At 36.0% G+C, this 22,844-nt stretch overlaps 2 protein-coding genes across 3 annotated transcripts; one reads left to right on the forward strand and one right to left on the reverse strand.

The window, feature by feature from the left end:
* The first annotated feature begins 8,960 nt into the window (after nucleotides 1–8,960).
* Nucleotides 8,961–11,475, forward strand: LOC111921432 (SWI/SNF complex component SNF12 homolog). 2 transcript variants are annotated; one of them, XM_023917018.3, is made up of 4 exons: nucleotides 8,961–9,123; nucleotides 9,219–9,249; nucleotides 9,345–11,059; nucleotides 11,164–11,475. In XM_023917018.3, the coding sequence occupies exons 3-4, from the start codon at nucleotides 9,492–9,494 to the stop codon at nucleotides 11,228–11,230; spliced, it is 1,635 nt and encodes a 544-aa protein (XP_023772786.1). In that variant the 5' UTR covers nucleotides 8,961–9,123; nucleotides 9,219–9,249; nucleotides 9,345–9,491; the 3' UTR covers nucleotides 11,231–11,475. The 2 variants fall into 2 exon arrangements, with proteins under 2 accessions (XP_023772786.1, XP_042757489.1); XM_042901555.2 differs by having other exon boundaries at nucleotides 8,961–9,249.
* A 2,410-nt stretch (nucleotides 11,476–13,885) lies between these two features.
* Nucleotides 13,886–16,059, reverse strand: LOC111921422 (B2 protein). Its single transcript, XM_023917007.3, has 6 exons — nucleotides 15,944–16,059; nucleotides 15,778–15,847; nucleotides 14,762–15,303; nucleotides 14,580–14,680; nucleotides 14,299–14,493; nucleotides 13,886–14,230 (listed from the first exon to the last, which is right to left on the reverse strand). The coding sequence occupies exons 3-6, from the start codon at nucleotides 15,300–15,302 to the stop codon at nucleotides 14,189–14,191; spliced, it is 879 nt and encodes a 292-aa protein (XP_023772775.1). The 5' UTR covers nucleotide 15,303; nucleotides 15,778–15,847; nucleotides 15,944–16,059; the 3' UTR covers nucleotides 13,886–14,188.
* Between the last annotated feature and the right edge of the window lie 6,785 nt (nucleotides 16,060–22,844).

The following is a 22,844-nucleotide window of genomic DNA, read 5'->3' on the forward strand; positions in this document are numbered from 1 at the left end:
GTACCTCCAGTATGATGGGCGTACTCAACCTTGCACCCGCGTCACTTACCCAATTACGCTGGGCGTACTCGGCGTGTCCCAAATTTTCATATTTGGCCTTCTTTTCCACTTTTCCCACAAAAGGACCAAAATGCCCTTCCTCTTAAATCCCGGGGACTCACAATTAAGTACTCTTAGGAATGGGGCGTTACAGAATTCTGGAATCATCTCCCTGATGAAAGCCATAAAATGTTTGTCCAAAGGATGTGCATCATACTAGGCATTCGTAATCAATGCTAAGAAGGAAAAGAAAGAGGTGCAGAATATACCGGTTGTGTGTGATTATCCGGAAGTCTTTCTCGAAGATCTTCCCAGATTACCACCTGATAGACAAGTGGAGTTTCAGATTGACTTGTTTCCAGGTACGACACCAATAGCAAAAGCACCATACCGACTAGCACCGACGGAGATGAAGGAGCTCATGACGCAACTTCAGGAGCTGTTGGACAACGGTTTCATTCGACCTAGTTCATCACCCTGGGGAGCTTCGGTGTTATTCGTGAAGAAGAAGGACAAAAGCATGAGGATGTGCATAGACTACCGAGAGCTGAACAAGGCAACAGTGAAGAACAAGTATCCATTATCGAGGATTGTTGACCTATTCGATCAGTTGTAGGGTTCGAGCTACTTCTCAAAGATCGATCTTAGGTCAGGATATCATCAGCTGAAGGTAAGAGAGAAGGATATTGAGAAGACTTCATTTAGAACGGGATATGGACATTACGAGTTCTTGGTTATGTCATTCGGAATAACCAATGCTCCAGCAGCATTCATGGATTTGATGAACAGGTTTTGTAAACCATTCCTCGATAAATCCGTGATAGCGTTCATCGACGACATCCTGATTTACTCAAGAAGTCAGGAGGAGCATGGTAGACACCTACGAGAAGTCTTAGAAGTACTGAAGAAGGAGAAGCTTTACGCTAAGTTCTCCAAATGCGACTTTTGGATACGAGAAGTCCAGTTCTTGGGTCACGTGGTTAACCAAGAAGGAATAATGGTAGACCCCGCAAAGATCGAGGCTGTGATGAAGTGGGAACGTCCGAAAAGTCCCACAGAGATTCGAGGCTTTCTAGGATTAGTTGGATATTACCGACGATTTATCCAAGGCTTTTCTTCGATAGCTGCTCCATTGACAACTTTGACCCACAAAGGAGCTACATATGCGTGGAGTGAGAAACACGATGAGGCATTCGAGAAGCTAAAGAAGAAGTTATGTGAAACACCGATACTTTCTCCACCCGATGGAGTTGAAGACTTCGCGATATACAGTGACGCATCTGGATTCGGGTTGGGTTGTGTTCTGACCTAAAGAGAAAAGGTGATAGCATATGCCTCTTGACAATTGAAAGAGCACGAAAAGAACTACCCCACTCATGATCTAGAGTTGGCGGTGGTAGTATTTGCCTTAAATATATGGAGGCATTACCTCTATGGCACGAAGTGCAAGCTTTTCACTGATCATAAGAGTCTCTAGTATCTCTTTAATCAGAAAGAATTGAACATGAGGCAACGACGCAGGCTAGAACTACTCAAGGACTATGACTGTGAGATATTTTACCACCCCGGTAAAGCAAATGTTGTTGTTGATGCCCTCAGTCGGAAAGTCAACCTTGAAAGGAAAATGCCAAGAGCGTTGAGAATTGAAGTCGTCTCGACGATTGTGGAAAGTATTAGGAAAGCTCAAGAAGAAGCTTTAGAGAAGAATGACCGAAAGGGAGAACTTTTGGGAAAACCGTTAGTGTTCGGTACAAACAATCGAGGACTGAAGGTATTCCAAGGTCGGATTTGGGTACCTAAGACGGGAGGAATAAGAGACCTTCTAATGGAAGAAGCACACAAGACCATGTACTCGATTCATCCCGGTAGCACTAAAATGTATAAGGTCCTAAACTACTGGTGGCCGACGATGAAGCTCGGTGTTGCGAAGTATATGGACGAGTGTGTGACATGTGCGAGAGTTAAGGCACAACATCAGAAACCGTATGGGAGTTTAGAACCCTTACCTGAACCCATGGGTAAATGGGAAGACATCACCATGGATTTTCTGACTAAACTGCCCAGGACGAAGAACAGACACGACATGATTTGGGTGGTCGTGGATCGTTTCACTAAGAGTGCACACTTCATAGCAGCCAACGAGAAGTGGTCTATGGATAAGCTCGCAAATGCTTATGTGAAGGAAATTGTAAGACTTCACGGTGTTCCTCTAACAATTGTATCAGATCATGATAGTCGCTTCACGTCAAGATTTTGGAGAAGCCTACAAGAGGAATTGGGTACGAAATTGTGTTTGAGTACAACTTACCATCCACAGACCGATGGCCAGATCGAAAGAATGATTCAAACACTGGAAGCTATGCTGAGAGCATGTACCCTTGAGTTCCAAGGTAGATGGGACGAGCACTTACCTCTGGTAGAATTTTCCTACAACAATAGTTTTCACTCGAGCATCAAGATGGCGCCCTACCAAGCTTTGTACGGACATAAGTGTCGTACGCCGTCTTGTTGGCTTGAGGCCAGAGAGAAGCAGTTTATGGGCCCCGAGATAGTCCATGAGACTGCTGAGAAGTTGAAAGTGATTAGGGAAAGAATGTTAGCAGCTCAAGATCATCAAAAGAGCTATGTTGACAAGAAAAGACGACCGATGACCTTCGAAGTTGGGGATTCGGTTTTGCTTAAAGTCTCACCGTGGAAGGGACTTATAAGATTCGGGAAATGAGGAAAGTTAAGTCCAAGGTTTATTGGACCGTTCAAAGTTCTTCAGAAGATTGGGAACCAAACTTACAAGCTCGAATTACCCGAAGAACTAGATGGTATTCATAACACCTTCCATGTGTGTTATTTGAGTAAATTCACGGGAGAACCTCCCGACATAATTCCAATCTCAAAATTAAGAATGGATGAGAACAAGAGGCTGATTGAAGAGCCTGAGGCAATTGTTGACCGTAAGACGAAGAAGTTACGATGCAAGATGGTCGACTTAGTGCTAGTCCGATGGAAACATTCAAATGGGCCGAATCTCACTTGGGAAACAAAAAATGACATGATAAGTCGCTACCCACATCTGTTTGTTGATGCATGATTCCGGGACGGAATCATCCTAAGAGGGAGATAATTGTAACGCCCGGGTTTCGGGGATAAGCATTTTTAGACAATGTAATAGTCTAGATCAACTATTGTAAATCTTTTTGAAGTAATAAAGATGAAATATTTGAATTCTATGTGAATTATGTGTATTTGTGTGCTTATTACTTAATTATAAAGATATAATTAATAAAGGATAAAAATAAGCGTCAAATTAAAGTGTGAGATAAGCCCAATATCTTTAAATAAAGTTGTAGTGGTCGAAACAAGGATTCCGGAGATATAAAGAACGCCGAAATCTGAGTTATAACGAAGAAGTTATGACCCGTCGAAGTTTCGTGATGAAACCGGCACGATATCGGGAAATGTAAAAAGTGAATTTACAATAGAGCGAGTTTTAGCCTTAGTGATCTAAACGAAAGTCGTAGAATACGTTAAACCAAGAGCATCCATAAAAAGAACGCCAAAATCTAACTTCGTATGAGGAAGTTATGATTTTTCGAAGTTTCGGCTTAGCAGTGTACAACTCGAAGTTCGAATATTTGATCGAATGGCTTTTAGCCGACACGACCTAAACGAGAATCGAAGATCTTGTTATTTGTAGCATAACGATAAAAAGACAGACGAAAACGGACGTCAGATGAAGAAGTTACGAATTTTTAACGGACCAATCATGTCCCGACCTGTTAATAATATAACTTTTAAAATAAAGTCAAAATTAGCCGACGAAGTCTAAGCGAAAGTTGTAGAGTACGTTCCTGCCTTCGCGTGGATATAAAGAATGTCAAAAACGGAGCTCGTATGCGAAAATTTTAAAGTTTGTAGTTGAAATTGCGAAGTCTGATAAGAACTTGATGACGTGGCAGCATCTGGCCCGTCCGATGTTGGTTCAGGAGTCGCTTCGGATCACGCCACGTAGCCTTTGCTATTACGCCCCACGTCCGAGGATGGTACGCTTAGAGTACCATCGGCCCTATCCGTCTGAGTCCGAGTGCGTGACAACTGGAGTCCACCTGCTGACCATATCTGAAGCTACGCGGCGCGTAGCTGCTGACGCCCAGCGTAATCCGAGAGGATTTTCCCCCTATAAATACATGCGAAGTTTTCCGGAAATTTCACACCATTCTCTTTCTCTCTCTAAATTACTTTCTCTCTCTAAGGGTTTTAACCCTCCCCTAAGCCTAGGTGATCCCCTAGCTCCCGAAGGAAGCCCCGAGGCTCCCGGAGTCCCGAAAAAATGGGGTCTTTTGGTTTCGAAACGCTGCTCCGAGCAAAGCCCGGTTTTCTTTTAAATTCGCTGTAAGTGAGCTACGCTTATGCAATTTTAAATATAGCTTTCAAATAATTATAGTAATGTTATTAGGTCCTTAAAATAATTATTTGGGTTATTATTATGAGTTATATAAGTATCGTTTAACGCTTATATAATAGTAATAATAGTCAGACTATTAATTTGTCGCGGTTATCGTTAAACTAAATCCTAGTGGTATTGATACTAGGTTTTATCGAAGGAAAATTGTTTTGAGAGTATCGAAGCGTTGTCCGAGTGCTGAGTCACCACCTTTCAGGTGAGTGCATAGTTACTTTCAGTTTATACATAGATATGAAGTATTTTATATAAATTATGTGCTATGTGTGCATATTATCTGAATACTTGCTATCTATGTTGGATGAATGTTTTTATACATGTTTTCGATGATTTAAATTGTATATGTATTTTATATCTACGAAAATGTTGGGGTAAAACATGGGTAGATGTAATAGGTGATGTGTGATAAAATGATGAGAGGCATCGATGTTGATGTTGTTGATTCTGTCATCTAGCGGAGTATTGATGACGACCACGGACTCTTCTAGACAATCTAGTGGAACACTAGCAGGCTCGCAACCTGTAAGTGTTTGTGAATGATGTGTTTACCGGTGTACTCCATCCCCTACATGGTTGCCTTTAGGACATTTATTGCTGAGGAACCCCCTTAACAGTAGTGTCCATCCCGATGATGATCCTTAGGATAGGTCTCTTATGATAGGTCTCTTATGATAGGTGTTTAGGGACGTAAAGTGAGGATAACGGAAACGGGTAATCGGGTTATTGTTGATTGATGAAATTAAATAACTTATTTATTATGGGTTGAAAACCATATGTGCTCACCAGGCTCCCAAGCCTGACCCACTCAGTTTCATGTATTACAGGTAGTGGCGCTCGAGCATAGATATGATGTTTTGGATGAAGGATTACGGATATAGGCCTGTAGATATGAAATAATGTAGTAATGCTTATATTGTACTGTTTATGCTTTTGATATGTATCGAACATGACATCCCAAGTCTTTTAATGAAATACGTTTCTTTGGAAATGCTTTTGATAAATCTTTATCATATTTTGTTTTGGGACAAATTCCGCAACACTTTTATTTAAAATGTTACTCTGATTTTCAAACAAATCATAAACAAAATCAGTCTTTTCTGCGTGTGAAAATGGGGATGTCACTCTCTCTCTCACACACACATACACACACACACACACATATATATATATATATATATATATATATATATAAAGAAAGAAAAAAACACATCATTTGATGATTTAAAGCTTAAAATGTTGTTAATAGAGTTTTAGGTTTTAATTTGCATTTCAAGTTATGGTTTTCAAGTGATCTGGTTCTCTAATTTTTCTTTTTGGTATCAATTTTCTTTTTATGCAATGATTGTGATGGTGAAAAATTCGATGAAGAGACACTTGGGTTGTGATATTGATTCATCGGAGTTGAAGGAACAAAAAAAAAAGAAGTGATGATGAAAACGTCAATGTCACTAAAGATGGAAAGGAAATAGAAGTTGAGGAAGATGAGAGATCGGAGGGAAATTGCTGAGATCCAGATTAAATTTCTCAAATGTGGTATCAGGTTTAGAGTGAGGAGATACACTATTAATTTTTTGAAATATATAATAAATAAATACATAAATAATAAAAATTAATTAAAAATTTAATAAATGCACAATAGTCTTTTTAGGTAAGACAGACCGAGTGTACAGTAAAAATAAACAGTAGAGATCATCTGAGTTAAAAAAAAATAAGTTAGAGACCAAACGCGCAAATTACCCCAAACCACAGAGACCATTCGTGTAATTTACTTACTTTTTCGTTTTGTTTATATTTGGTTAACTACTTTTCTTGTATACGTCTAGGTAACGAACTTGCTGAAAGTGTTCACATATGACCATTATGACTATTATGACTAGATGTAACCTACTACAATCGGTTATAATGGACATAGGTGAACGCTTTCAAAACGTTCATTACCTTGATGTGTATAAAAAAATAGTTACCTACCTAGATGTGAATAAACCGAAAAATTAATTACCTTAATAAGTTAATATCCCTAAAAAAATTCAAGCAAGTAGTTATTTTACTTTTCTTTTACTTAATTATTTGATGACATGCACCTAAAAGATTTTTATGTAAATTGATTATTCATCATAATAATTGAAAATCATATCATACATACTTATAAAGCTAGCACTTTTTCTTGAATATCATGCATTTGAAACCCCCATTCTTTTTTCCTTTCACCACATTCATTTGAAACTCCCATGACTTTTCAATTTCTTTATAATAATAATTATAATTTGGTAATTAGGTTAAATAAATATCAAATCTAAAGTGTATTCATATATAAACTAAATTTCAATATTAAAATAATATCTTTAATTCTACTTATAAAATTATGTTTTTTAACTTTTAACATATTATACTTAATTTATTAGTTTTAATATATTGTTGGATGTAAACCATTATCATTTTAAATGTATAATTTTTGAACAATTTGTATAAAATACTTAAATTATTAATTAAAATATAACATTATAGGCTCAACTTGAATATAAATTTTAATTAACTTAAACAATCCAAAGATTATTTTATAAATAGTTAGAAATGATAAATTGTATTGTCTTCCTATAATGATTGTAAGTTGGTTAATAAGGTTAAATAAACATCAAACCTACAGTGTAATCATAAATAGACTAAATTACAATTTTAAAATAATATCTTTACTTCTATTTATAAAGTTATGTCTTTAAATTTTAAAATATTATACTTAATTTATTATATTTAAAATGTTGTTGCATGTAAACCATTATCAGTTTAAAGCTATAATTTTTGAACAGTTTGGACAAAATACTTATATTGTTAATTTAAATATAACATTACAATGTCAACTTAAATATAAATTTCAGTTCCACTAAAAAACCAAATAATATTTTGTAAATAGTTAAAAGTGATAAATTATAGTGATAAATGCAAAAACTAAATTGTAATATTAGTTTAACTAAAATATTTCCTAAATATATTTATATAATCATTAAAAAATTTCAAATAAGTAGCTTAAAATAACTTATAATAACAATATTTAAAATTAACTCTATATAAATAATTATATTGTTACCTTTAAAATCAAAAAATAATGTTGGATGTTTTAAATAATTATAATGATATAAATTAAAACATTAAGCAAATAAATTTTGAAAAATTGGTTAAAAATAACAACTATAAATAATATTAAACCATATATAATATTTAATTTTATTGATGTGTAACTCGTGAGTAGAAGTCATTCAAACGATTGAGATTATGACGTTATAATAAATTTATATATTATCATATAATTCAAAATAATCAATATATTATATCAAATTAATATACGAATTATTATATGAAATTTAACAACAACGTTAGTGTTATATTTTAAAAAATATATATTTGTAAAGACTTCAACTATATAGGTGTTTATGCGCATTTCAATGTCAACTCAAATATAAATTTCAGTTCCATTTAAAAAAAAACTAAAGAATATTTTGTAAATGTTTAAAAATGATAAATTGTAGTGATAAAAGCAAAAATAATATTTTAATCTCAATTTAACTAAAATATTTTTTAAATATATTTTTATAATCGTTAAAGTTTCCAAATAAGTTGCTTAAAATAACTTACAATAACAATAGTTAAAAACAACTTTATATAAATGATTATATTGTTAGCTTTAAAATAAAAAAACAATGTTTGATGTTTTAAATAATTATAATGATAGAAATTAAAACATTAAGCAAATAAATTTTAAAAAATTAATTAACAATAAAAACAATTATAAATAACATCAAATCATATATTATATTTAATTTTATTCATGTGTAACTCGCGAGTAGAAGTCATTCAAACGATTGAAATTATGAAGTTATAATAAATGTATATATTATCATATAATTTAAAATAATCAATATATTATATCAATTTAGTATATACAAATTATTATATCAAATTTAACAATGTTATTGTTATATTTAAAAAAATCATATATTTGTAAATACTTCAACTATATAGGTGTTTATGCGCAACGCGCGGATATTCGCCTAATAATAATAAAGCAAAAGTTAAATTTATTTGTAATTTCATTCGAGATCTCCATATAAAAACTATTGAGAGATGTGATATAAGTATGTATGAGAAATTAAATATCATCCTATTTTTTGTTCCTACAAATCCTCATATCTAATTAAATAATGATATGCGTAACATTTAATGAAATTTTAATATACGAATATGACACATATCATTATTTAATTGGGTAGGAGGATATGTAAAAAAAAAAAAAAAACGGTATATATAATTTCTATTAAAATGCATAAATTCATATAAGAACTTGTATTGGTTGTAATAAGTAATAAATGGGGCTCCGTTTTAACCTTTTCGAGGGCGTTTGATATGTCCCCGGACCCCGGTTTTAGAAAACGGGCCGGACCCCTACATCTCTCGAGGTTTAATTGATATTCAACACAAAGTCACAAATGGCGAAAAGGGGGAAAAAGATAGAAAATATCAAAAAGGAAGTCGCAGAGCTCCGTCTTCAATCTCGAAAATGAAAGCCTAATTACGCTAGTGACAGGGAAGGATTCGTCTTCCTCGGAGCTTCTATCTGCTGCCGGATCTTCTTCATTGTTCGTGCTTTTAACTCTCTGCTACAATTTTTATCCATGATTTTGCATACATCAGAAACGTTTGCTTAATTTCTACTTTTCATAACCGTCTACAGCCTCCCTCATTCGCAAGTATCTATCATTCAGGTATGATTCTGCTTTCAAATTTGAGGTGTTTTTTTATTTATTTAATCTAATCGAATTTGTTCAAGGTGTCATCCTTTTGAGCTTTTTATTTTTAGGGCATTGCATAAGTTGAGGATTTATTTGGATTTCTGGAAGTTCATATCGACTTCCAGTTTAGACCTTCTTATATATATATTTGAGGTAGCAACTGGTGTAAAGAGGTGGGCATTTGCAAGAGTTAGGGTTTGTGCTTATATAAAGTGATGTCTGTCAATAACAATAATCCCCAAAAGAACCCTGGTGTGTCTACCCCCTTCGGAAATTCTTTACCACCAAACCCTAACACCCATCTCCAGTCACAGTCCCAACCCCAACAACCATCTGGATCTCCCTTCGCCAGTCAGTTTCAACTCTCTCAGTATGCTGTAGCTCATGCCCATGCCCAGGCGATAGCTCAAGCACAGTCAAAAGCTCAGGCTCAAGCCATGGCCCAAGCTCAAGCCAACCATGCCCAATTCCAAGCCCAGCTACAGGCCCAAGGAATGTCTCTCAATCAATCACATGGACCTTTTACTACTAATTCACCCTCTTTTCCCGGATCAGGCAATCCTGGCATGAAACGAATGCCTCAAAAACCTGTTGGAAGACCACCTGGGGTGTCGAATCCTAACAACACCATTTCTCCCATGAGGATGATGGAGCTTACACCAGCTGCACGTCATAAAAAGAAGCAGAAGCTTCCAGAGAAGCAGTTGCTAGAGAGAGTGGCTGCAATTCTTCCACAGTCTGCTCTTTACACACAGCTCCTTGAGTTTGAGTCCCGTGTGGATTCTGCTTTGGCAAGAAAGAAGATAGACATCCAAGAAGCAATCAAGAACCCTCCTTGCATTCAGAAAACCCTTAGAATATACGTGTTCAACACCTTTGCAAATCAAGTCCGTAAAATACCCATGAAGCCGAATGATGAACCACCTACTTGGACGATGAAGATAATAGGTAGAATCTTGGAGGAGGGAATGGATCCTGATCAAGTTGGAATGATGCAGCAATCAAACCCCATGTACCCTAAATTCTCATCTTTCTTCAAGAGAGTTACGATTTCATTGGACCAGAGGATGTATCCTGATAATCATATGATTTTGTGGGATAGTTCCAGAACCCCAACACCTCATGAAGGATTTGAGGTGAAAAGAAAAGGGGACAAAGAATTTACTGCGAATATACGGTTGGAGATGAATTATATGCCTGAAAAGTACAAGCTTTCTTTAGCTCTGATGGAAGTTCTTGGAATTGAAGTGGACACACGCTCAAGAATCATTGCTGCCATCTGGCATTATGTGAAGGCTAGAAAGTTACAGAATGCAGATGATCCTTCCTATTTTAATTGTGATCCAGCTCTTAGGAAAGTATTCGGGGAGGATAAGATGAAATTCACCATGGTCTCACAGAAGATCTCACATCATTTATCTCCACCACAGCCTATCCATTTGGAGCACAGGATCAAACTCTCTGGAAACAGTCCAGCTGGAAATGCTTGTTATGATGTGTTGGTGGATGTCCCTTTTCCTGTACAAAGGGAATTGAATGCTTTATTGGCCACCACTGAAAAAACCAAAGAGATTGAAGCTTGTGATGAAGCAATATGCACATCAATACGCAAGATTAATGAACATCGGAAAAGAAGAGCTTTCTTTCTTGGATTTAGTCAGTCGCCTGTTGAGTTTATTGATGCCCTGATTGAATCTCAAGGGAGAGATCTGAAGCTTGTGGCTGGTGAAGCAAGCCGTAATGCTGAAAAAGAACATCGTGCTGAATTCTACAATCAACCCTGGTATGTTCTTCTTCATATAATTTTAATTTTCTCATATAATTTTTTCTTCACAATCTCAAAACTAGCTTGGATATATATATATATATATATATATGTATGTATAGGGTTGAAGATGCAGTTATCAGGTATCTGAATCACAAGCCGGCTACAGTTGTCCATGGAAGCACATAAATTTTCTTGAAAATAATTTAGCTGAATGACAAGTGCTGCTTCTCTTTTGAACATGATGTTATAATATGTGATTAGATTTGGATTGGATTGGATGAGAAGGTGTGTAGTATTAGATTTCTCATTTCTGATGCTAAACATATTTAACAGCCAGGTTATATTTTGTTACTTTCATGATTTATCTCAGCAGTGTTTATGTAAGAAGGGATGATAGATACACACACCATAATATGAAGTTATATTATGTATCTTGTAGTTTGTTGTTAAGTCCATAGTCTACCCCTGCCTTGCTTGTTATTATGATACTAGACTCTGACTAATGGAGAGGAAAAGACAAATTAATTTCTTATTGCTGCTGCTAATACAAGAAGAGATAATGCAGGGGAAGCAAATAAAACAAACAAACTTGTTGACGTGTGTGTTGTGTAAATTACTAAATTATCTTTATCTGGGACAAGTTTTGATCTTGTAAAGTTGAAGCAATTAAACGGAAAGTAGCTTATTACATACAGTTAGTAAGTAGTAACTAGAGAGGACAGTTGCATGACTTTTGTCTAAGGAGATGATATTTTTGGACTACTCAGATGGAGACATTGATAATTTAATATTCATACATCCTACAACATTTGGTTTTAGGTTGCAAGATGCAAGTCTAACTAGACAATATACAAAAGGTACACATCATCCGAGGTCAACATATGTTGATATCTCCACGTGTTGAAGTCTTGGAACACAAACTTCGACCTATAACAAGCTTGTTGGGAAGAAAGTGTATTTCATTCTCGACATGCTTAGTTTATTGGTGTTAATGTTACTTACATTGCCACTATTTACAATGGTAGTTTTGGTGAGAGGTGATTACAATTCACCAAGGAGGTTACAAAACCAAAAATGGTGCATTTGTCACCCTACTTGGAGTTATTTTGTGATTCTCCTAGTTGGTATAGCACAATATGTATTTCAAGGCATTAAATTAAGGTGGGACTCGGTACATAAAGAAACATACATATATATCATATATCATATATGATGGCCTTTCTGATCTCATCCGTATTCCGATCAAAGAATCAAAGAAAGAAGGTTTCAGTTTCATAAAGCAAGCACCTCTTCATATATCATATATGTTATTGTTGGACTACATGTCATATGCTAAGTGTCATCGAACCTGATGGGACAAGTTTGGATTGAGTTGGGTGCCGGTTGCAGTTGATTGAGTTGTGGGCGTCAAAGAAAATAGCTCAAATGTCTCGATTTTAGCATGGAAACTTCACTACTGAGATACGCGATTCACATATGTTGGTAAAAACATAGCTTAAAGCTAAGTTCCCCAGTTCTAACAGCATCCCACAAACACTTTGCATCAACATTACTTTATGCATTTTTGTGAATCTTTGTGAAGAGATGAATATTAACTAAATTCCCACGTTAAAATAATATTACTTTTGAAAAATGATTTTTTCATGATGATAAAAAGTTATTTTTAAAATTGCTTACTAGCTTCCCAAATAGATATATTTTTAAATTTATTGGTTTTTTTAAAAAACCAATAAATCTGTAAGTTCTTTTCAAACTCAATCCTAAACATCCCCTTAATAAGTGAGTAGCTAGTGCAACACTTCAACATGGGGTAAAGTTACCTGGGAATAATATAGTGAAAATCAAATTGGATAAAATCTTAATCAAGTTTAGCAAAACCTTTAAATGCACCTGTACGTAAGCAAAACTGATTATGTTCTGAAAATCTATAAATTGTTGCCCCAAAACTAAGGGAAAGAAAAAACAAATAAACATATTTTTTAGTTTTCTCATGGCATATCGTCAAGAAAATCTTAAGTATGTAATTTTTTATGGTTTATCTTCTTTTTTGTTTCTCTCAGTTTTATTTTATCACGTTTTTAAGGCTCCAAAGTTCACAAAAGAAATATAAGAAAAAAATGATTTTTTTTTTCATTCCAATTACATTTGGGGGACGGCTTCTAAATAAGATTAGCATAAATCTTCTGTTTCTTTTTTATTTTTGATAAATAAACTCAGAAGCAATGATTTTTTCTAATTTTCCTATTTGGTTTCCTTTCTCTTGGAGTGAAACTATGAAGCAACAATATTTTTCTAATCTTCCTATTTCGTTTCCTTTATCTCTTGGAATGGAACTCCGAGCCATGCGTAAGGGGTTTTTATGTGAGATTCACTTTAAAGAAACCCACGAACCAATGATAGAAAGTTAAAAAGATAAAACTATAAAATTGAAAGAAAATTAGGAAGCAAAAGCAAAGAAAAAATAATATTATTATTGTTTTTACAATATCCCTTTTTATCTTACGTTTTGGTGGTTGCTTTTGTAGAGACAAACAAGCATGATTTAAGGAGATTGGTACTTGTACATAATTCTAAAAACCTCTCCACCTCATGTTGACTTGGTCCAAGAGTATTCCAAAATCCAACGTGCGCGAACATGAAATGAAAACCGAAAGCCACTTATTCTTGGTTGGCAGAATCATTGATTTTTTTTTTATCTTTTTAAATAAAATAAAAAAAAGGCATGTGGTTGGATGATGAATGGATGGAGGGATAATTTGGCATGTGATTGGTTAATATTATATAGGGAATTCAAACAAGCCTCCTAGTACCACCAAAACCAAAACCAAAACCAAAGGAACATAAATTAAGATTTATGATAGTAATTATATCATATATCTTTTGTCATATCATTCATTACACACAAAAAGTAAAGTCACATTATCCATTAGGATTAGGTGGTTGTTGCTGCTGCTGCTATTAAAATTTAAAAGTAACACAAACAAAGCTGCTGGCTACCACACAATAACAATATCAATCACTTTTTATTCACGTTGGCTTCCCCACAAAACAACTTCACCCAAGCTTACGCTTATACAGAAGCTCCATGAAGACGAAAATGGCTGCTGCTTACTTTAAAACAATACAACACTCTGAAACTAAAACTTACACTCCATTCTGTTCACACAGATCTAGCAAGTCCAATGTCTGCATATTATTAGCACAACAAATTATTAAGATATATATTATGTATAATGAGAGGGAGAATTACATACCTCAGGGATGGAGAGCTCAAGCCTAAACTTAGGACCATCATAGTGATGCAAGACAGGCCTAAAAGCATCTTCCTCCAATGCCTTGCACACTTTCCTTATTCGGATTCTGACCTGCGCTGGAAACCGTGATTCCCCTTTACACTTCTTGTCTTCCCACGCACTCGGATCAATGTTGGAACCACCAAATGTCGTTGCCTAACTCATTAACATATTAGCTACACTCTTCAACTCAATATATTATATTATATATAACAAATCAAACAGCTCTAAAATCCACACACCTCAAAAATACCATGTAGCTGGTGAGTCGTATAGTTGTACAGAAACAGAGGTAACCCAGGTGTGATTGCCCTAACAGAGTCTCTGTATCTTGGTGGCAAACCTGTGCACAGTAGCATACATCAGCAGCATATTTTGCATATATTAACATGGATCCAATGATATCAGATAATTTTTTTTTTACCAAATAGCTGTCTCTTTAAATCCTCCTGCATAGTGTCATTGTTACAGACAAAGATGTATCCACCAAGAACTTCATCTCTAGGGAGTGTTTCAGCTGCAGGCAAGGTCTTGAATCTCTTGTCAGCAGCAGCAGCAGCATTAGCATTGTTATTATCGTTGTTGTTGTTGATATCCTTGTTGTGGTGACTGTTTCCAGGATACTTGCTACTAGTCATGTTGTTTTCCATAATTCTATTGTTTCCCTTCTGATACATGTTGTTATTTGTGTTGTACCGAAGGGGATTTTTGTTCATCTCCAGATTCAGATTCAGATTTAACATGTTCAAGTTGAGGCTTTCAAATTTGTTTTCCTCTTGAAACACCACATTCTCTCTGGGCCTTGTACTGTCTTTTGAAAGATCTAAATTGTTTCTTCGTTCACCCTTTGACCTTGTCTGTTCAGCTAACCTTGAAGCAGCTGCATACCATAGCTGATCCTCCGAAACTTTTGATTGTCCTCGAAGTTCATCTCCCAATTGCCAATAACTCTGCATATTCTCCATGCTGCAAAATCATGTACATGTTCCAAACAATTAATAATTTCAAGCATCATAACCGATTTTACAAAAAAAAAAAAAAACCCTAACAAACTGCATCTGAGAGCAAAAAAAAAAAAAATATATATATATATATATATATATATATATATATATATATATATATATATATATATACCAGGGACAACGACCCGGCGTACTGATAAGCTCCAAGATATAACATTAAGTATAATCAGAAGACTCTAGTTTAAATTTGTATACAAAAACAATTAGCATTTCGTAAAATTCTAATCGAACGCACTAGACGACAACCAGGTACATTTCCCAAAATCAAAACCCAAAAGAGATTTAAAGATTTGCAATACAGAAGCATAGAATTAGAACATCATCAAGTAGATCCAAGAAGAGAGAGATATATCAATTGTTTTGAAAGAGATTTATTTAATGGAATACAGCATCAGAAAGTAATAGCAAGACAAACCTGGATGAGGTTGGAGTAGTGAAAATAGGATCGGATCCTGAAGGTGCGGGATAGATGGCGAAAAATACGTCTGCAGATCAGTTCAAAATTTAGTCGTTAGAAAGAACCCTAGATTTAGGGATGGTAAAGGTAAAGATGCAGATGAAGTGAGAGAAAAAGAAGGTACCTTTTATCTCCTGGGATGTGAAACCCGGAAGATGAGAGAGTGAATCTAGATTTTTTTTTATTCTACTTATATAATTGGACTCCTTTCAAAATGGTCATAAGTTGCTGTTTTATTACGGCATTGCCATCTTCATATGAGTAACTACACGTGTCGGCAGGTTGGGGAAGGTTTGGTAAACGCAACGCACAAACCATGTGATAAAATTAAGTGTTGTCGGTAGATCGAATGTTAGCCGTCGGATTAATAGTTGAGAAAAAAACTATGAACGCTTTGTTGGTCGTAGTATATTAAATTAGACATTTGGTCCTTGCTGATCAATTATCATCGACATTGGTTTTTTTTTTTCGCATTTATTAATGTTATAATCTAAGCCTTTATCGCTGTCAAAATTTCAATAACTGTTACGTGCCGTTATTTGAAATCGTGGGAATATAACGACTTTTTTAATATTATGTATAATTTATATTATATATTTATACAAAATTTATATATTAGATTATTAATACTATATAGAATTAATATCATAAAAATCATATAAAAACATAACATAATCTATATATAATATTCTAATATAGTAATATGGAAACCAAAAAATGTCAAAATGTCATCGCAACTCAAGTTGTTTGTGGTTTCTTAGTACTGAAACAGACGAAAAAAGAAAATTGTAATTTGTTGTCTTGTAGTTTGTAATTAATTATATTTATTATTTGGACTTATTAAGACAAAAAATGTAGTGGACTAATTAAAAAAATAAGGATTTGATATTGAAATAACACACAATCGTTTTTTTCTTTGTCAGAGTAGTTTAATATGTACGAAATTGTAAAAGTGGGTGTAGCGCCGCTATAGCGCTGATGAGATTTGTGGGAAATAGCGGTCAATAGCGTCGCTAATAGCGTCACCGCTATTCGTAAACGCTATTTCAAAATAGCGGTTCAGTAACACCGCAAAACGTTATAGCACCGCTATAGCACGCTATTGATAGCATATGTTATAAGTTGGTTAAATATTATTAAAATCACATTACCACATAGATTGTCTTTTGAATTATTTTCTTTATTTGACACAAAGCTTACTAAATACTATCTTTTTTTTAATCAACAAATTTTATTAAGAAGAGAAAAAAAAAATAGTCCGACTTAGCAAACAACTAGGCAAGGAAAAGGAAAACAAAACCAAACAAATCATAAGACATCACCACAACATATTAAGATAGAAGTCATAGAACACTGGTACTATGATTGTTACATGAGTGAATTAATACACCAATTTATCCAATTATATGTTTTTTTAATACTCTTGTGTTTGAACCAAATGAACATCATTGACTTACACATGTGTCACGACCTTTGTTGGTGTAATCTGAATTTGATTGAAAGTTCTATCGTTCCTTGCTTTCCACATACTTCAAATTGTCTCATAGTAAATACCCACCAATACATTTTCCTTTTTTGGGCAAATTTTCCATGTCGCCACAAACTCTAGCACCTCACTTGTTTTATCAAAAAAGAGGCATCGATATACCACACTATCTAAAAATCCACTCCCACGTATCTTCGCAAAGGAGCGCACACACACAATAGATAATCAACAGACTCCTCAACTAAATTGCATTCCCACAAGTAACAGAAGTTGTGTTGGTTCCCATATTTATGAGAGCCAACGTAGAGGGGATACGGTTTTGAACTACACGCCAAACAAAGCAAGAGACATTTATAGGCACTTAGTTAAGCCACACAAAGGAGCTATCATCCAATATGCTATGAGGCGGGTTTAATCTATATTTACACGCTCCGACAAAAAAAAGTACACGTTTGTAGCTACCCCACATGTCTATGAGTCTTTATTTGAGTTTAGTCGAATTGATTCAAGGATATTCATCTGTTGGTTAATTTGTCGTGGATTAGGTTGACTAGACCAAGACCAAGAAAACCCACCATCATATATTCGATCAGAAATCTAGCATCTCTTTTGCGATTCTAAACTATAAAGGTCAAGAAATGTGAGTTTCAACAATCCACACCCAATCCGGTCATCATTCCAAAATAACATGTCATCTCCAAAGTTAACAATTCTTTTAATAATAGCACTCATCGGAATGTATTTCTTGACCAACTCAACTTTAATTTTGACGATGTTGTTCTACACACCCTTAATATAATTGTTAGATAACTCATATGTAGATCTCGAATCCAAGTTGTGGATGCTTGTGATAACTTTGTTTCATAGTGACTATTTTTTCATCTTCAATCTCCACCACCACTTGCAAATGAGAGCTATGTTTAGATCCCCCATCAAGCCAACGCCAAGACCTCCATATTCCCTAGCTTTGGTGATCTTGCTCCAAGAAACCCAACTTATCTTCCTATTGTCCTTCGAACCACCCCACAAAAAATTTAATCTAAGCTTTTCCAACTGAGATATCACACTTGAAGGGGCAACAAAAAGAGAAAGATAATAAGTAGGGAAATTGCTTAACACGGATTTAATCAGTGTTAGACACCCTCTAAACGACATGTTTTGGCCTTCCAGTCTGAGAGTTTTTCTTGGAACCTCTCGATGATGGGTTTCCAATTTACCTTAAGATTCATATTTTGGCTTACCGGGAAACCTAAATAATTAAAGGGAAGGGAAGAAGGCTCTGTAACGCCCAAATTTTCATACCAAGTACACCCCAAAAAATTTCATTTCTCATTCAAAAATTTACAACAATTTTGGCGTACATTAGCATTATGGAATACAAGGATCGTACTGACCTCAAGTACATGATCAAGCAAGGCGTCACAATAATATACTTGAAAAATAAATCATCATAATTTTTGGATCTATATGCACAAGAATCATTATTGAGTGGTATTGCTAACAGCTCATGATCCAATAGGGCTACACCTTAATTGTGACACCCCTATTTTCACGAGCAGAAAATACCGATTTGTTTATGCTTATTTAAATATCATAGTATCCTTTTTGAAGAATAATATTGCGGAATTTGTCCCCAGAAAACATGATAATGATATTATCAAAGCATTTTCGAAGAAATGTATTTTTATTTATATTAAAGCATTGGGATGTCATTGTCAATACAAAAACATAAGCATAACGAAATATTACAAGCCTTACAGTAATTAAACTAGTGTCCTGATACTCCTAGAATCTCTCAGAAATATGTATCTTTCATATAACCACATGTGATACAATAAACTAAGTGGGTCATGTTGGGAAACCTGGTGAGTACATAGGGATTTCAATCCTAAAATGTGATAATAATGTGTATCTCAAGCCTACAAATCCAACCATTATCATTAACACAAATATATCATATCTCTAAAACAATTTATCTCATCCCGTCGATTCCCACGTATAGATCCTATACAACGATCTTACAAGATCTAGCCTAAAGGATCAATATGACTAACAAACTGATGACGCTACTTCTAAAATTCCCTAGCAGCAAACGAGGATCAATAAATACATCAAATGAGGAGAATGGAATAAGTTTCACTACGAACCTCCATTCGTAAAAACAAGACAATTAAATTAGGGGTGGTTATCTAGATAACTGTGCCTAGCAGTGGTCTGACACTGTGAGGTATTTTACCCCCAGACTCACCCTATCCGGCAATATAACATCAGACATACCTAGTAGTGGTTTATTACTGACACGCTCTACTAGGAAGTTTACGAAGTTCCCTCAATTACTTCGTGAAAGGAAACGTTGAAACACAAAGCTCATCAAAAGAAAAGGTATGGGGAAATACTAATAAAGTACTCTCGTACGCTCCCGTACCCCGACACACCATTGTGTCAAAAAGGACTTTGTGCATGATAGTACTTTTGGCACATTATAGTACCCTGGTATGAGTAGGAATCGTATCCCATAACATAATAATACCCCGACACAAGTAGCACCTAAAATACAAAGCTTTGAAAAAGACTTGGCGCTTAGAAAGTACTTTTGTACGTTGGACATACTCCATCGACCATCAATCTCCTCGAACAGAGTTTCTACTCTCTATTCCGATCACACACATACCCTTAACAAGATGTTACCCACTATCCAATCTTAATTGAACTAAACATCTCTTTTAAGTCTTATTTCATCACTATGAAAGCCAACAATCCTTATAATCAACTTTCATGTAACATCCAATTTTTCAAGACCAAAAATTTAATTTTTGATATAATGATTTAGAAAAAAAAAACATTTATAAGAAAACATCATCGAGTCACATCATTTCATAAAACCATAATCACATGTCTCAAAACCATATCTATAAAAATAGTATAATGTCAGAGTACAATCCCAAGAATCTCATAATACGGAAATCCTGTGTGTGATGCACTGCTACAGTGCCGGCTCCTTCCCCTTCGATGAAGAGCTACCTGAAAATAAAAATGAAAACTGTAAGCACGAATCTTAGTGAGTTCCCTCATCATACCACATACCATATAATCACATAATGCTTAACATACCTAGGTGTTGGCCTCCCCTTCGGTCTCTTTCAACCAGTAACCTGCCTAGCATATATGGGTGCTGTCCTCCCCTTCGGTCTCTTTCAACTGGTAACCGGGGACTATTTCACCCCTACCACTACCACATAATAATCTAGTATAACATAACAATCATATACTGTGTAGCACCCGGTTCCTGGTACGTAAATGTTATTTGAGTATTTCCTTTCTTTTAGCCTTGGACTCGGCGAGTCATAGGTCCGACTCGCCGAGTGGATGCGGGACCCAGGACATGTTTAAGTTGGCGACTCGGCGAGTCCATATCCTGGACTCGGCGAGTCACAGCTGTTGGATGAAACCCTAAGTTTCAGGGGTTTGCACCCTATTTAAAGGACTTATCCGCCCAGGCCAGCCCCCATTCTCTCCCCAGAAGCTCCAAACCCTCGTTCTAAGCTTGTTCCTTGAGAGTTTGAGGCTATTGTGTGTGTTCTTGAAGGTTTTGAGGAAGAAGGGGAAGTAGATCAAGAGGAAGGAAAGGAATCCAGGCATCTTTGCACTCTTTCAGCAGTTCCTTTGAGGTATAACCCGTTTTTCCCCTGTTTCTATGCTTATTACTTCATGTAAGTCATTCTTGAGCCAAACCCCAAGTTTGTATGTGCAAATTACTTCGTAATAGGCTGTTTGGCACTTAGATCTAGGCAAGATTGAGCTCCAGGAGCTCAGATATGTTAGCTTTATGGCCCCATGTTGCTTGTTCACCCTAGATCTACCCTTTTGAGACATTTTGAGCCCTAAAATCCATATTGGTGAATATCCACACGTAAAGTTGGAAACTTTACGTGTGATTCGTGTCCTAGAAGTCCAGATCTGTGAATGGCATGGACTGGAGTCGAGCAAATATGTGTATTTAGTGGATGCATGGCAACGACTCAGCGAGTCTGTTCGCGAGTCTCCGAGTTTGTCCCCTTTTCGTAGTGTCGAGTGAGCAGTGAGTCACGGGGTGTGACTCAGTGGGTCGGAAGCTTAACTCATCTATGGAGGTACTCGGCGAGTCAATGCCCTGACTCGGCGAGTTCAAGGCAATCTCCTTAGATCAAGAACAGACTCGGCGAGTTGTTCATACAACTCGGCGAGTCTTAGCATAAGAGTTCATCGGATGAAGATGAACTCGGCGAGTTGGAAAGCCAACTCGGCGAGTCGGGTCAACTGAAAGTTGACTCTAACTTTGGCTTAGGGCATGGTTAGGGGTAAAATGGTCATTTTAACCAAAGGTCAGTGAGCAGTGTTTGATTGGGTATATTGTGGGAATTGCAGCCGGAGGATTTCCGGAGCAGCAGCAGCAGCAGTAGGCAGTCAGTTTCTGATCAGATCAGCAGCTACTTCGAGGTGAGTTACCTTCCAGTAGCAGTGGGTCTAAGGCCACAACGCCGACCCACCAGTAGGAGACGTATGATAGATGATTGTCTTTGTGATATCATCTAGGATAGCTACTACATGATATGTTATATGCTAGCGTGATATGTTGTATGTGATAGTAGTCGAGTTCGGTCGCTAGGACCGAAGGGTAGTCAGACACCCTAGATACGTCTGACAGAATATGATGATATGTTTGCATGCTGGCTTGTTATGTTATATGCGATAGAGGTAGTACGAGGGGACCAGTCCCTGTGGTCGGTTGTTAGGACCGATGGGTAGTCAGCACCCCAGAATAGCCTGGTAGTATGTATGTTACGTGTTTGTATGGTATGTGGTACGATGGGGGAACTCACTAAGCTTTGTGCTTACAGTTTTCAGTTTTGGTTTCAGGTACCTCCTCAGCTAGGGGAAAGGAGCCGGCGCGGTAGCAGCATGTCACACACACACTCTCCGGTTTCCGCATTTACGAGCTTCACTGGGATTTGTACTCTGATATTTTGATTGAATGAATGAATTGACTTTTAGACATGGTTCACTTGTGTTATGATTTGATCAGAAAATGTTTTTAGTTTTTAATATTTTCTAAAGTAATGTTTTTAAAACGAAATTTTTGGTCATGAAAATTGGGTCGTTACATACTGCCTAGTATATCTGGGTGCTGGCCTCCCCTTTAGTCTCTTTCAACCGGTAATCGGGGACTATTTCACCCCTATCACTACCACATAATACTCTATCATAACATAACAATCATATATTACCTAGCATATATATGTGTTGGCCTCCCCTTCGGTCTCTTTTAACCGGTAACCGGGGACTATTTCACCCTACCACTACCACATAATAACATAGCATATTGGCACATAAAACATATCAGGTAGTGGCATATCAAACAATTATCACAAAGACAATTGTCTCATCTATAATCACCTACCGGTGGGCCGACATTGGTGCCTTAGACCCACTTCTACTGGAAGGTAACTCACCTCAATGTCGTGTAGTAGTTGAATTGTCCTCGATGTTGGGATCAACTCCT

Source organism: Lactuca sativa, chromosome 4 (assembly GCF_002870075.4).
Source record: "Lactuca sativa cultivar Salinas chromosome 4, Lsat_Salinas_v11, whole genome shotgun sequence".
NCBI classification, from domain to species: Eukaryota; Viridiplantae; Streptophyta; class Magnoliopsida; order Asterales; family Asteraceae; genus Lactuca; species Lactuca sativa.